The sequence below is a fragment of the Ochotona princeps genome, chromosome 15 (genome assembly GCF_030435755.1).
Source record: "Ochotona princeps isolate mOchPri1 chromosome 15, mOchPri1.hap1, whole genome shotgun sequence".
Lineage (NCBI taxonomy): Eukaryota > Metazoa > Chordata > Mammalia > Lagomorpha > Ochotonidae > Ochotona > Ochotona princeps.
Window position 1 is genome coordinate 836,326 of NC_080846.1, and position 14,215 is coordinate 850,540.

Consider the following 14,215-nt stretch of genomic DNA (forward strand, 5'->3'; position numbering starts at 1 on the left):
TAGAGGGACTCACAGGGGGTGTCTGTGGGCAGGGCATTGTGGGAGGGGTCTTGTGATGGGCCACCTCCCTGCTGGTCAGCTGAGGCCCTGTGGCCTGGACAGTGCCAAACACATCCCCACAAGGGGACGCCTGACTGGAGGACAGTCCACAGCCAATCTGCCCAGCTGGCCTGTCCGGGCCTTTTGACTTCTTTATTCTTTTTAAAAAGACTTATTTAACTTACTTGGGAGGTGGAATTACAGAGCGCACTCGCACACACACCTGTCTTCCAACTACTGGCTCACTGCACAGATGGTCACCAGGGCCAGGGTTGTGGCTGGTTTGAAGCCAGGAGCCAGGAGCTCCATCCGGGTCTGCCATGTAGGTGCAAGGACCCAAGCACTCGACACTGCTTTCCCAGGCGCATTAGCAGGGACTTGAACTGGCACCAGTATAGGACACTGGTGGTGCAGGTGGTGGCTTCACAGGGCACTGGGGCTGCTTCTCTATGGGAGGGCGGTTGGAAGATGAGGGCTGGGGCTCCCTAGACTCCGGGCGGGAGGAACGGCGAAGTCAGTAAAGGGGGTGCCCAGATGTGGCTCTCCCGGTTCTGGGGTGTGGGGTCAGCTCACAAGAACCCAGGTCCCCAGGACACGGGGCTATGCACCTGCTGGTGAGCCTCTAGGCATGGCCCAGGACTTCCCTACCTGGCAGACACATCTAGCTGTGGTGGCCCCGGCGCGTGGCCTGGCACTGTAGTCAGGTACTGTCCACAGTGTTGCCTCGGCACTGCGAGCCGGGGAGGCACAGGTGGCCACGGCCGAGCACAGCCCATGCCAGGCGCGGGGGACGTGGGCTGCCCTGGGGGTCCCTCCCGCCTGTCGCACCAGCCACAGCCCCTGACCCAGGACACGGCGGTGGCCGGGGAATGAACGCCATGCTTATCAAAGGATTTTCGCTTTATTTCCATAATTTAACGGAATCAACACAAGAGTGAAGAGCGGGGAACAGGGTGAAGTAAGACCGTGACGACGGTGTCCCGGTCCCTGGCTGGGGGAGGCCGGGGACAGCTCTGGGTCTGGGCTGCCCTCCAGGCTGAGCCGGCTGCAGGAGGGAAAGGCTCTTAAATAGCTGGGTTCTTTCCTAGCGTGGACAGCTTCTAGATACTGTGGTTATTATGATTATTGTGGGTTTTTTTTTAACTTATCTTTTCCCGTTTTAGTAGCATAGGACTAGCAGGATATACAGGTTAATCAACCCCCTGGGTAGGCGCCTGGGTCGGAAACTCAGTGAAAGGTGGGCTCCTGGACGGGCTGTCACCCTGGTCCCTCACGAGTCCGCCAGCGTGGCACCTGCTGCGCGCAGAAGTGGGCGGGGAGGCACCGGTCTCCCCTGTCCCCAGCCTCTCCCTCTGCTTGGGAGAGAACCCAGGGACCGGGGCGCGGCGGCCTGGACCCCTGTGCCGCCTCGGAACGGCAGAGGGGTTGGGGGAGAAAGAGCAATGTCCAGCGGAGGGCGCAGGGCCGAGATGCGACCACGCAGCGGTGCTGGACACTCGGCCCGCGCCGGGCGGCGCAGTGTCCCGGGGAGGGCAGGGACTGGGCTGCCAGGGTCCCTGCGTAGTACGAATTCTCTACAAATATACAACCTATAAAAACTGTTAAATATATAACCTTCGGCTTTTGCAAAATACATTTAATGATCTCTTTCCAACAGGGCTGACTTGAGTTTTAATTCGCTTTCCGGAGTTAAATGGTGCATCAGGCGACACAGCGGTTACGGGAGACCCGACATGCTCTCGGCGGACGCTGGCCTGGCTGGCCGTCACACGCATGGCCACTTAGAACAGAGTGCGGCGCGGCGGCCCGCGGGGTCCGTGCGGGCGCGCCCCCCGCGCAGGTGCGCCTCGGCCCGGTGCTCCAGGCCCGCGCCATGCTCCCGGGGCGCCCGTGGGCCGGGGCTGTCCGGCTGGTCCGTGGCCCCGCGCCCGTTGCCCGTGCCCGCCATCGGACCGGGGGCCACTGGGCGAGGGTGCGTCCGCGTGAGAATCGATTCTGCTCTTTGGTCTATGGAGTGCGCGGCAAGTGTAAGAAAATAGAAGCGATTCCGACAGCCTGGGCGCGGGGCGCCGCGGCCCCACTCCCGGTCCCGGTCCTCCGCGTCCTGCGCTCTGGCTTCCGCGGTGGGGATCGCTGCTGCCCGGCTCCGCCCCCACCTGTGTGTCCGAGGCCTCCGGCCAGCTGCGTGGACCGGCGCTCAGGGCGCTCCTGGCTGAGGCGGGCGGTGGCGGGCCAGGGCGCCAGCTCTCCAGGGTGCCAAGCTGCTCCGGGGCGGCGTGTGGTCCTCCTCGGGTCGTCAGGACACCTGCCGGCAAACAGGAGGGCAGCCTTAACCTTGGGCTTCCTGCCCACACACCCTGCCACACCCCAGGCAGCTGGCTGTCTGCACCCAGGGCCTCAAGCCAGCTCAGGACACCAACCGGGATTCCGGATTCCCCTCGCTGCAGGAACTCCCTCCTTGGCCCGCAATGCCCCCTGCCAGAGACCCAGGGGCACCCCAGGGCCCCCCTACCCACCTGTCTGCCCAGCTTCATCAAGGCACGGCAAGCCACACCCCAACCCAGGAGGCCGGGGCACCCTGAGTCCTGAGCCCCCACCCCGCAGGGGTGCACACCTCAGGGACAGGGGAGGTGGCACTCCGAAGGGCAACCACGGGGGTGCTTGTCCTGTTGAGCTGGGGGCTGGCTCCTGCTGGAGAACCTGCGTCCCCACCCAGCTGCGGTTGCTCTGAGCTGGCCAGGTTGGCGTCGCCATAGGCTCAGCCTCCCAGCCCTGCTCCTGCCCGAGGCCGTATCTCTGGCAGGTTCCCTGGAAAACCACTGCTGACCCTGGGCTTCGGAAGCAGGGCCCTGCACTGGCACAGCCCTGGAGGCCGGCAGGTTCGTGCGGCCAGGCGGTCTGTGTTTCCAGCCTCGGGATCCACGGGCGGCTGGTGACCCCCGCCTGTGTGGAGGACGGGACAGGGACAGGGACAGGCAAGGCTGCCCTCGGAGGGGGGCGTGGGACCCAGACAAGCATCGGTGTCCCCAAGAGCTCCGATGCTGGACCCAATGGAGGACTGTTCACATTTGCACTTGCTCTGTCTGCCAGGTCTTCTGGTTGATACCCCTGCCAGCCCCTCCTGTATGTGGCGATGCTTGCAATGTCTCCTGGCTCACGCTGGTGTGTGAGTGGCGGTGGGCCTGTCTGGCTTGGCCCCCATGGACAAGGTGGGGGCCTGGGCTGAGGGACACGGCTGGCTCTGGTGGCAGTCCCACCCTGCACTGAGGCCTGGGGTGCTGACCTACGGGGTTGTACTTTTCATGGTGACGAGCGAGTGTGCCACCTGCCAGCGCCTTTTCCTGCCTCTGTTGAATCAGAAAACTGCACATCCAGCTGTCCTGGAACAGCTTTTCCCTCCACCCGCATGCAAGCGCGCAGGCGCTGCAGCCCCAGCTCAGGGCGCCAGGGGCACCCTGCAACTGGGGTGGGCACCCCCCAGCACGCATGCGCTCTAGAACTGGGAGAACCACTTCCTCCATTCACACCTATTTTCTGACTCCCCAGTCTAAGCACTTCAGAAAGGGGTGCGGTGGGTCATGCCCATGTGAGCACCGGTTCTGGACCTGGTTGCTCTGTTCCCAGTCCAGCTCCCCGCCATGGCCCGAGAGCCTGGGTCCCTGCTGCCCGCGTGGGAAACCTGGCTTTGCACCCATCCTGCCACTGTGGCCGTCTGGGAGTCAACCTGTGGCAGGAAGCCTCCTCCATTGCTCCCACTCCATGGTTCTGCCTGCCCACGCACTGTCGTGCCCACTCCATGGTTCTGCCTGCCCACGCACTGTCGTGCCCACTCCATGGTTCTGCCTGCCCACGCACTGTCGTGCCCACTCCATGGTTCTGCCTGCCCACGCACTGTCGTGCCCACTCCATGGTTCTGCCTGCCCACGCACTGTCGTGCCCACTCCATGGTTCTGCCTGCCCACGCACTGTCGTGCCCACTCCATGGTTCTGCCTGCCCACGCACTGTCGTGCCCACTCCATGGTTCTGCCTGCCCACGCACTGTCGTGCCCACTCCCATGGTTCTGCCTGCCCACGCACTGTCGTGCCCACTCCATGGTTCTGCCTGCCCACGCACTGTCGTGCCCACTCCCATGGTTCTGCCTGCCCACGCACTGTCGTGCCCACTCCATGGTTCTGCCTGCCCAGGCACTGTCGTGCCCACTCCATGGTTCTGCCTGCCCAGGCACATTTGAAAGGGCCCTTGGAGACAGGTCTTGGACGGCTTTCGCTCAGGTCTGGTTCCGTGAGTTTTCCGTGCACACGCAGGCTCCCAGCCCCGAAGGAGCATGGAGCTGCCTCTACCCCAGGTCATCAGCAGGTCCCTCACTGCGTCCACCTGCGGGATGGCGACGGGGACGCACACTGACAGGAAAAGCCAATTCCAAGCCCTGTGCAGGGGGCACATGGCTGCCACCTGCCTGACGGGCAGCCAAGCACACACCTGACGGGCCTCTGGAGTGCCCAGGGGACACTGCTGCCACCCAGAGCACGGTCACTGGGCACTGCAGCCACAGGAAGCTGGCCTGGAGGAAGCCCTGGGTTCTGGCCGAGCAGAGCTGGGGCAGAGCCGGCTGCACGGCGCTCAGTGTTGTATCCACGCAGAGTTCATCAGGCCAACTGCGCCGGAAGGAGCAAGCCAGGCACTGCGGTGGGCTGAGAGGCCTCCTGTGGCACCCACCCGAGACGGAGTCTCCCAGCACACTAGGGCCCAAGCTCCCCACAGGAGGGACCCAGGGACTTCCGGAATGCAGAGGCCACAGCCTGGGGTGGGGATGCAGGGTGCCAGGGGCTCTTGGCTTGGCCAGTGGTCACTGAGTCACGTGCAGGCAGTGGGGGAGGAGGGCTGGGCAGGCAGAACCTCCCCCTTGGACCCCCTGTCCGTCATGCGCCCAGATGCAGGTCCTGAGACTGGGCCAGGGCTTCACCTCGGGCTTGCCCTGTCTCGTGGGGTCTGTGTCCACCCTGTGACTGGAGACAGGCCCTGCAAACTGAGGACGGAGGACATGGTAGGCCCAGTGACTCCCCCTCCTCAGGACTCGCCCTCCCCTCCCTGCCCACCCCATGCCCACAGGAGTGGGCCACGCACCGTGGTGGTCTTGATGCGGCCGCCGGGCTGTGTGCACGTCCACCCTGAGCGGTTGATGAGCAGGTCGCAGCCCTCCCCCTCCAGGCAGGGGAGCATGTCACACCACTGCTTGGTCCGGATAATGCGAGCTGTGGGAACAAGAGAGGCTATCAGCGGGGCCAGCGGAGGCCAGCCCAGGGACGCCCCTCCCTGGTCTCCACAGCGCCCCCTCCTGGGGGACAATGGCCTCCCTTGCTCCCTGCGTGGCAGGCAGCAGCAGGTGCACTAGGAGTGGCTTCAGGAGCCACAGGGAACCTGATGAGCAGGAGCCCTGGTGAGGTCAGCACTTTGGGGACGTGCTCAGCAAAGGAGCCACAGAGCCCTCCCTCAGGCATGTCGGGTACTATGGCCGCCCCTGGGGAGCTGCTGTTGGCCTGGAATCCAGCAGCAAAGCTCGGGCCCTGGGCTGTGCCAGGCCCTGCAAGGGTTCCACATAGCCTGGACGTGGAGAGTGCCACGGTCCTCACCCGGGCAGAGTGTTCCATGGGGTTAGCAGAGGGACAGCTTGGGGAACACGTGGGGGTGCCCACACGGCTGCCCCTGAAAGGGGCACCCCACACAGAACACACCTCCTTGAGAGTTCCGCTCCCTCCCCAGTTTGTGACGCACCTTGGGGTCCTGCTCACAGGGCTACAGAGGCCCAGAGCTAGCTCCCTGCGGGCGAGGGTCGGCCTGCCCCGCTCCCTGCCCCGCTCCCTGCCCCGCTCCCTGCCCCTGTGCGCCAGCTGCCGTCTCTCCGAGCCCTCGCACCTTAGCTTCAGGTGACAGTGACAGACAATGGGAAAACATTCTTGGGCAGACAGAAGCAAACATCAGCCCACACGCACATACAAGCCACCTGCCCTGCGTGGGCCAGCCTGGCGTGGAGCTCACACCGCCTCTGGCTGCCTGCACCATTTCCCTGGCCCAGCCCAGCCCAGCATGCTTCTGTGGGAGACGGGGGGGCGGGGAGCGGAATCCTGGACACAAAGTGGCTCTCCGTGCCTAGTTTTGCCAGGGTACGGACTGAGATGGGACCAGGCTGGGAACGGATGCCTGTGGAGGCTGCCGTGGCAGGGTAGGGGAGTGTGAGGCCACAAGGACGGGGACCACACACACACGTGTGCAGGGCCAGGGCAGGTGCTGCGTCCAGGCCTGCTGGGAAGGCCCTTCCCACCACTGCCCTGGTGTCCCAGCTGGAGGACAAGGCTGTGGGACGGCACCCACTGGGGTAAGGAGAAGCAGCATACGCGTGTTAGTGCTGGCCCATAGGAGCGTCCGGCCTCTCTGCGGCCTTCGTGAGCACTGCCCAGGGCGCTGCCCTCCTCCCTGCCTCCTCAGCCTGGCCCTGGGGGCAGTCACAGCCACCCTGCCACTGGAGGCCATCTGTGTGTGTAGGGGCTCGGCACAGCTGTTCCCGGAGGGGGTGACGCATTCGTCCCGGGGTGCCCTGGACTCAGGACGGAGGTGGGACATCAGCTGCTTGGAGCCTGCCTGGGCCAGGCACCTGCCCGCCAGCACCCACCCAGCGTGTGCCCGTCTTCATCAGACTCCAGGCGCCCTTGGAAGTCAGGGCATGCCTAGCCTTCACTCTGTCCTTACCATGTCACCACCAAGGTGACACGGAGACCCCGTCGCCCCGGCTTGGGGCACAGACAGCGCTGGCTTCAGGGCAGGCTCAGCCCTGGGATGGGGCTGGAGTCCTCCCCGGCCCCCTGCCCTCGAGGCTTGAAGCCGGGCTACGTACAGGTGTGCTCCGTGGTATAGATGCACACACATGGTGGACACGGTCACGTGTGGCTCCGTGGCCATCTCAGCTCTGGGGGGACCTCAGCCCTATGCCCCTGTAGGAGTTGGGGGGCCATGCCAGGGAGCAGGGCTGGCCAGCCACTCCATGCTCAGGTCACCCCCGGTCCCCAGCATGAAGCGGCCCGGCTGACAGCACCATGTGGGAGGCCCAGCCTGTGCCTCCCCCACGCTGCCTGGCTTGGTGTGGGTGAAGCCACGTGGCAGCTTCCAGCGTGCAGGGTGGGCAGGCAGCAGGCTCCTCCCCGTGCCTTTCTCGCACAGTTCTAATCCCCGGAGGACCATCTGCAAAGCCCAGATCCCATCTCAGAATCAGATCAGCCTTCCCGCAGCTTGCAGCCAGCGTCCTTTGGCTAGAACGGCCTCCATGCCGATTTCTTCCTGAAATAGTTAGAGAGGAGCATTTGCTCTGATTACAGAGGTTCCATCAGCTGCCCAAACCACACCCCTCCACATAATCAAATTAGACGACAGACAGGGCCGGGGGTGCCCCCGGAGTCGTGAGCTACCTGTCTGTTTCATTATCTCATTAGGATGAAGACTGCGGCGTGAGGAGGGGCAGGCAGCGTGAGGAGGGGCAGCCGCCGGGTTATCACTGCTGTGGGCCACTTCCCAGTCTGCAGGCGAGACCAGCGGGGGGCTCCACGGGAACGGGGCTGAGGGGTGGCCAGGGCCCCGCCCTCAGGGGACGCGGTGCTCCCCCAGGGAGAGGCCAGTTGAGGCCAGGGGGTGCCTGTGGGCCTGGGGTTTCCGGGAATGCCAAGGGGACACACCCTCAGGAGTGGCCCTGCTGGCTAGCAGATGGTCATTTCCCAAGTGGAAGGCCCTGCTGACCACAAGGGGACAGTGAGGCCAGGTGCCCTCCCAACCAGCTCTGCGCTGGGGACACCAGGTGCCAACACTGGTCTTGTCCTGGGGGCTCCGGGGCCGCCTGGCGACACAGCAAGTGCTCTGTGAGCCCAGCAATCATGCACCTGCCAGCCTGCCCTGCGCCAGCTGAGCCTGTCTGTGAAGTTAAGCCTTGGGCTACTGCTGTTTTCGATGCTGTTGTCAACAGAATTTCTCACTCTGCTCTTCACCATTTTTCAATTTATTTGAAAGTGGAAGGAGAGAGACAGCGTCCATCCTGGGGTCCGCTGCTCTGCCACGGCAGAGGCTGAGCCAGGCCCACGCAGGACACCCCGGGCCGTGGCCAGCTGTTGGCGAGGGCTCCCGGATCTCGGCATGCGGATCCCACCAGAGCTGCCAGCGAGGCCATGGACTCTCCCCACCTGCTCAGCTGGGCTCCTGAATGAGGCTGATGCACACCATAACCTTCCTGCCTGGGGAACCACAGGGGATCTGACAGGGAGGCAGTTTGCAAGTAATACTGGGGCAGGCAGAGCCCGGCCAACTGCCTCCCAGAACCCCCTGTAGCCCTGGGAGGCCACGCCCCCTCTCAGCCCTGACTCAGCAGTCCTCAGGAAGCCACGCCCTCTATCAGTCCTGACTCAGCAGCCCCCAGGATGCCACGCCCCCCTCACAGTCCTGACTCAGCAGCCCCCAGGAGGCCACGCCCCTCACAGTCCTCAGGAAGCCACGCCCCCTCACAGCCTTGACTTAGCAGCCCCCAGGAGGCCACACCCTCTCTCCCAGTCCTGATTCAGCAGCCCCCAGGAGGTCACGCCCCCTCTCAGTCCTGACTCAGCAGTCCTCAGGAAGCCACGCCCCCTTTCAGCCCTGACTCAGCAACCCCCAGGATGCCACGCCCCCTCACAGTCCTGACTCAGCAGTCCTCAGGAGGCCACACCCCCTCTCAGCCCTGACTCAGCAGTCCTCAGGAAGCCACGCCCTCTATCAGTCCTGACTCAGCAGTCCTCAGGATGCCACGCCCCCTCACAGTCCTGACTCAGCAGTCCTCAGGAGGCCACGCTCCCTCTCAGCCCTGACTCAGCAGTCCTCAGGAGGCCACGCCCCTCACAGTCCTCAGGAAGCCACGCCCCCTCACAGGCTTGACTCAGCAGCCCCCAGGAGGCCACGCCCCTCACAGTCCTCAGGAAGCCACGCCCCCTCACAGCCTTGACTCAGCAGCCCCCAGGAGGCCACGCCCTCTCTCCCAGTCCTGATTCAGCAGCCCCCAGGAGGTCACGCCCCCTCTCAGTCCTGACTCAGCAGTCCTCAGGAAGCCACGCCCCCTTTCAGCCCTGACTCAGCAACCCCCAGGAGGCCACACCCCCTCCCAGCCCTGACTCAGCAACCCCCTCCCAGGACATGGCCCCCAAGGGGCTCCTGGGAGATGGAAAGGGACAGATGACGAGCTGTCTGAAACCCAGTCAGTGGCAAGTTCTACCTACAGGAGCCAGAGACTCGCTGTCCCTGGGCTCGGCGACTGTCAATCAGCTTCGGTTGACATCACAGACACCGCAGACACGCTCGCCACCACGCACACCTGCTCCGACGATGCAGCCAGAGCTACAATTAATTTGCTTCTTGGGAAGCAGGACGGTCCCCTGAGCCCAATTACCTCAGCTGAGGCTTTTCAGGACGAGAAGAGAACGCAGCTGCCGGACGCCCTGCCTGCGAAGGACAAGCAGGCGCTCTGCTCTGCTCCTGGTCACCCCGGTGCTCAAAGCCTGCGGCCCTCCCTTCTGCCCTCGCCAGGCCTCTGGCTCTGCCCGCTACCCACACGGGCTGGAGATGCCCAGAGCCAAGGGGGACCCACCAGGCTGGGGTGCAAAGGTGCAGAGGTCACCTGCCACCTGGTCTGCTCCTCTCCTCTGGGGCCGCCTGGACAAACCCTGGTCCTGACTGAATGACCCTCCCATGTCCCCCAGAGCCGTGCCACCTGCAGGGGCTCCGGAGCATTTGGGGACACTGACCCCACTGGACATGCCCAGTCAGTGAGGGGTGCTGTGGCCTGATCACCCTGTGGGTCCTCCATCCCAGTATGACCTGTGTCCATATGGCTACTCACTCATGGCAGAGCTGATGTCCATCCACCCCCAGACCCATAGGAACCAAGGGGGCGGCGGCCAGAGCTGAGCCCAGGCCAGTGCTGCCCACAGAGTCCAGCCAGAGGCCTGCCCCTCTCCCCTAGTGTGTGTGGGGATTTTGGGGTGGTACTGGGTGCTCACAGCTGCGCTGGGGCTCACGGGTGCTGCTGAGCCATGGCTCTTACCGTCCACGCAGGCGGGCCGGGCTCTCGTGGTGCCGGCGATCTGGCCCTTCCTGCAGGCGCAGCGTGCCGTCTGCCGAGCAATCGTCCTGCGCGGCTGGCTGCTGTCCCGGTCCAGGGTGACAATCTCACAGGTGCCGGCGGCCAGCTGACCTACAAGACAGGAGGAGACCCAGCTGAGTGGCTGTGACAATCCAGCTACCCTGTCCTGTGGCAGGGGTCCAGACTGCACCCCCACCCCTAACCCTGCACTGTGCCTAGAGGGAGTCTGGAATGGCAGGCATGGGCTGAGGCTGGTGGTTGCCACTTGGCACATGGCTCTTGGATGCCTGTCACCGTAGACAGGAAATGGGAGGTAGCCTCGTGTCTGCCTCACCCACAAGCAACAGCAGCAGAGAATGGGAGGGGGCTGGATCTACCCAACTCAGCCCCAACCTAGACAGCCATTTGCACCCAGGACAGCTGCCCGGGACCCGCCCCCTCAGCAGCATGGCTGCGCACATGGCAGCCATGTGGCCTGGAGCAGCTGCCAGTGACATACACGGGTGCTCATGCAACTTGCATGTGCACACATGTGGGGCACACAGACAGGTGCAGCAGAAGCCGGGGGCACTAGGGTGGCACAGAGAGGCAGGAGGAGCTGGTGCGGATGCCCCCGCCTGAGCAAGTGTCCAAGCAGTGGCAGGTGCACTGGGCACACACAGGCCACATAGACGTGGCTGACATCCTTGCTGAGGGCTCTGGCCCATGTGGCAACCCGTTACAGTGAGTGCTCCCAGGTGCGGGTAGGGTGCACACAGGCTCTGAGGAGCTTAGCGCCAGGGGCCTAGCTGATGAATGGGCGGGGCTGGCTGAGGACCCTTGGCCTGGAAGTCCTCCCTGCATGGTCACCTCCCGTGCCCAGTGAGCCCCACAGGTGGCACCACCTCCTAGGGGCCCCTGCCTGGCGCAGCTCACACCATGCTTACAGTGCAGTGCTTAGGACCATGGGGGAGAGGCCTGTGGGGTGCAGGATGGCTGCCCCTATGCCCAAAGGCAGCTGTCCCATGCAGACCCAGGCCCGGCCTTACACGTGAGGCGGGGGGTCCCACAGGTTCACAGGGTCAGGAGCCAGCAAGGCCAGAACTACCTCAGACCCACCTCCTTCTGCCATCACCAGGACCCTCCTGGGCTGCAGAGCCCTGGGCCCTGGGCAGGGCCGCCTGCCCTGCGGGCTGCAGGGTGTACAGGCAGAATTAAGGCTCCGAGGAACCATGGAACATGGGGACCTGGGGGGACCAGCAGGGGACACGGCAGGGTACAGGTGCTGCCCCCCCCCCCCCGCCACCAGGGCAGCGGTGAGAGCCTCCAGGAGCTGTGAGTCGGGTCCAGAGCGGCTGGGACCCACAGAGCGGTGTGGTCGGTGCCTGCGCAGGGAGTTCTTGGCACCACCTGCCTACGGCCAGGGAGTCAGCCCTGGGGACACCTCTGAGGCCAAACAGGCACCAGGGGTTTGGCCACTCAGCGACCAAGCCCTGCCTCCATCCTTGCAGTCACTGCCCGCAGTGCCCAGGCTGGCCAGTGGCACCCGGGGCTACAGAGCACGGTGTGAAGGGGCAGTGCCATGGCCAGCACCTGCCAGTCCAATGCCCTCGTCCCCCAGGGACCACCAAGCTGGGTAGGACAGGACAGGCCCTGAGGCTATGTCCCGGATTCCAGCACAGGTGGTCACGCTGGCACTGAGGGGTCCAGGACAGGCAACTCGGGTGACCAGAGGCCTTGTCGGCAGGCGCTGCTTCTCTCTGCTCCGTGGGCACACAACGTGCAGTGGTCAACCCTGGAGGACACATGGACCCTGTACTTGCCCCCCCTGTGGGGCACCTGCTGCTGAGCCTGGACCCCGGGTGAGCTTGGTGCAGCCCCGAAGCGCCCAACGTGGTGACATCCACGGACCCAGACCCCAGGTGAGCCTGGTGCAGCTCCCAAGCACCCAGCATGGTGGCATACACGACCACTAAATGCCTGGGTGCTGTCAAAGCCCTCATCGGGGTGGATGTCCACCAGGACCAGGCCACGAGCCTTCGTCAGCACCTGGGTCTGGGCTAGGCAGGGTCAGGCTCAGCAGGGGCCACCAACACCCCTGGCCAGCCATGTTCCAGGACCTGCTTGCTAACCCAGCAGAAAAAGCAGCTGCAAGCAGGGTTGGGGCTGTGAGCAGGGGTGAGGCTGTGAGCAGGGGGTGAGGCTGTGAGCATAGGTGAGGCTGTGAGCAGGGGTGAGGCTGTGAGCTGGGTGGGGCTGTGAGCAGGGGTGAGGCTGTGAGCAGGGGGTGAGGCTGTGAGCTGGGTGGGGCTGTGAGCAGGGGTGAGGCTGTGAGCTGGGTGGGGCTGTGAGCAGGGGTGAGGCTGTGAGCTGGGTGGGGCTGTGAGCTGAGTGGGGCTGTGAGCAGGGGTGAGGCTGTGAGCTGGGTGGGGCTGTGAGCAGGGGTGAGGCTATGATCAGGGGTGAGGCTGTGAGCTGGGTGGGGCTGTGAGCAGGGGTGAGGCTGTGAGCAGGGGTGAGGCTGTGAGCTGGGTGGGGCTGTGAGCTGGGTGGGCTGTGAGCAGGGGTGAGGCTGTGAGCTGGGTGAGGCTGTGAGCTGGGTAGGGCTGTGAGCTGGGTGGGCTGTGAGCAGGGGTGAGGCTGTGAGCTGGGTGAGGCTGTGAGCTGGGTGGGGCTGTGAGCAGGGGTGAGGCTGTGAGCAGGGGTGAGGCTGTGAGCTGGGTGGGGCTGTGAGCTGGGTGGGGCTGTGAGCAGGGTTGGGGCTGGGAGACAAGTTTGCTCCTGCAATGGGACCCAGGATCCACACGGAGATTCCATACCCACTGGACAGTTCCACTTGTGCTCAATTTTCCTGAGTCCTGGGGGCCCTCCGGGGCTGCCCTGGCGTGGAGCCTGGCTCTGCAACTTCCTCGGTGCCCTGCTCTCTGAGTCACACAGGATGCAGCCTTCGCACACCCCACCTCCTTCTCTGCCCGCCCGGGGAGGAGACGCAGCCCTGTAGGTTTCTCTTCTGAACACACAGATGCATTGTGGCAACATGGGTGAGGGGTTGGTGCAGTGGGCCAGGCTCCCGATGGTCCCAGATGGCTGTTCAGCCCCCATCGTGGGAGAAGGGACAGCGGGGATCAGGGAGGCTCCCCCCAGAGGGCATCCACCCACAGCTGTGCCTGACCCTGGCTGAGCACTCCCAGGGCCTGTGTCCTTGACCTGGAATGGGCCATGGCCTGCAGCCTGGCACACATCCTTGGCACCTGCACACCTGGGACCTAGTGGCATGTGGACAGCTCCACCACACTCAGCCCAGGAGCCCTGCTCCTCTCAGCTGTCAGCCCTGGGCCTCCCGCACAAGGCAAACAGGCACGAAGGGGCTTCCCCGCAGGCTGTAAGGGAATCACGCAGAGCTGGCTCTGCCCCCAGGAGTCCAGCTGTGGCCCTGGTCTCCACGCCTCCTGTGACACAGTCGTGTCTTCTGGGACCAGCCTGGACCACTGAGGCCCTCTGAGGGCCTTGCGGCCTTTGCTGGGAGTGCAAGGGGATGCTCCGGGGCTGAGCCCCAGCCACTGCTAGGCCCTGCACCTGCTCAGACCGAGTGACCTGTGTGTGGCTTTCTCCGACCCTGCGGATAATGGCCACGAGCATCCGCAGCAACTGGAGGAGGAGGAGCAGATAGCGCCGAAGGCCAGGCAGGAGCGCACAGCCCTGAGCCTGAGATGCAGCGGAACCACAGCAGTGCCTCATCCCCAGCAACCACCCGGCCCTCACGGGAGGAAGTTGGCCGTGCCACCTAAGCGCACAGGGCCTCAGGAGCTCCGTCTGCCTGGGAACACCCTAGGCCGTGCCACCTGGGCCTGGGACGGGGATGGGCAGAGGTAGACGCCTGCCCAGCCATGTGCAGAGCACACTGGGGCTGGACACAGCCCTGGCAAAGAGAAAGCCTGACTTAGGGGGCACACCCTGAGCTCTACAGGTGAAGGACAGGCCAGGGAGTGGGTGTGTCTGGAACCTCGCCTGACACAACACAGTGCTGTCTCCGGCAACACTCCCTCCTGCC

The 14,215-nt window shown here is 64.6% G+C and overlaps 1 protein-coding gene across 2 annotated transcripts in view; it reads right to left on the reverse strand.

Moving 5' to 3' along the window:
* Positions 1 to 2,329: 2,329 nt before the first annotated feature.
* TAFA5 (TAFA chemokine like family member 5) overlaps positions 2,330 to 14,215 on the reverse strand; it is a 68,068-nt gene continuing 56,182 nt past the window's right edge. For both annotated transcript variants that reach the window (XM_058673430.1, XM_058673431.1), the window contains exons 2-4: positions 10,147 to 10,296; positions 5,166 to 5,293; positions 2,330 to 2,344 (exon numbers count right to left, since the gene is read on the reverse strand). In XM_058673430.1, the coding sequence (XP_058529413.1) occupies positions 2,336 to 2,344; positions 5,166 to 5,293; positions 10,147 to 10,296 (287 nt within the window). In that variant the 3' untranslated portion in view covers positions 2,330 to 2,335. The remainder of the gene's footprint in view (positions 2,345 to 5,165; positions 5,294 to 10,146; positions 10,297 to 14,215) is intronic.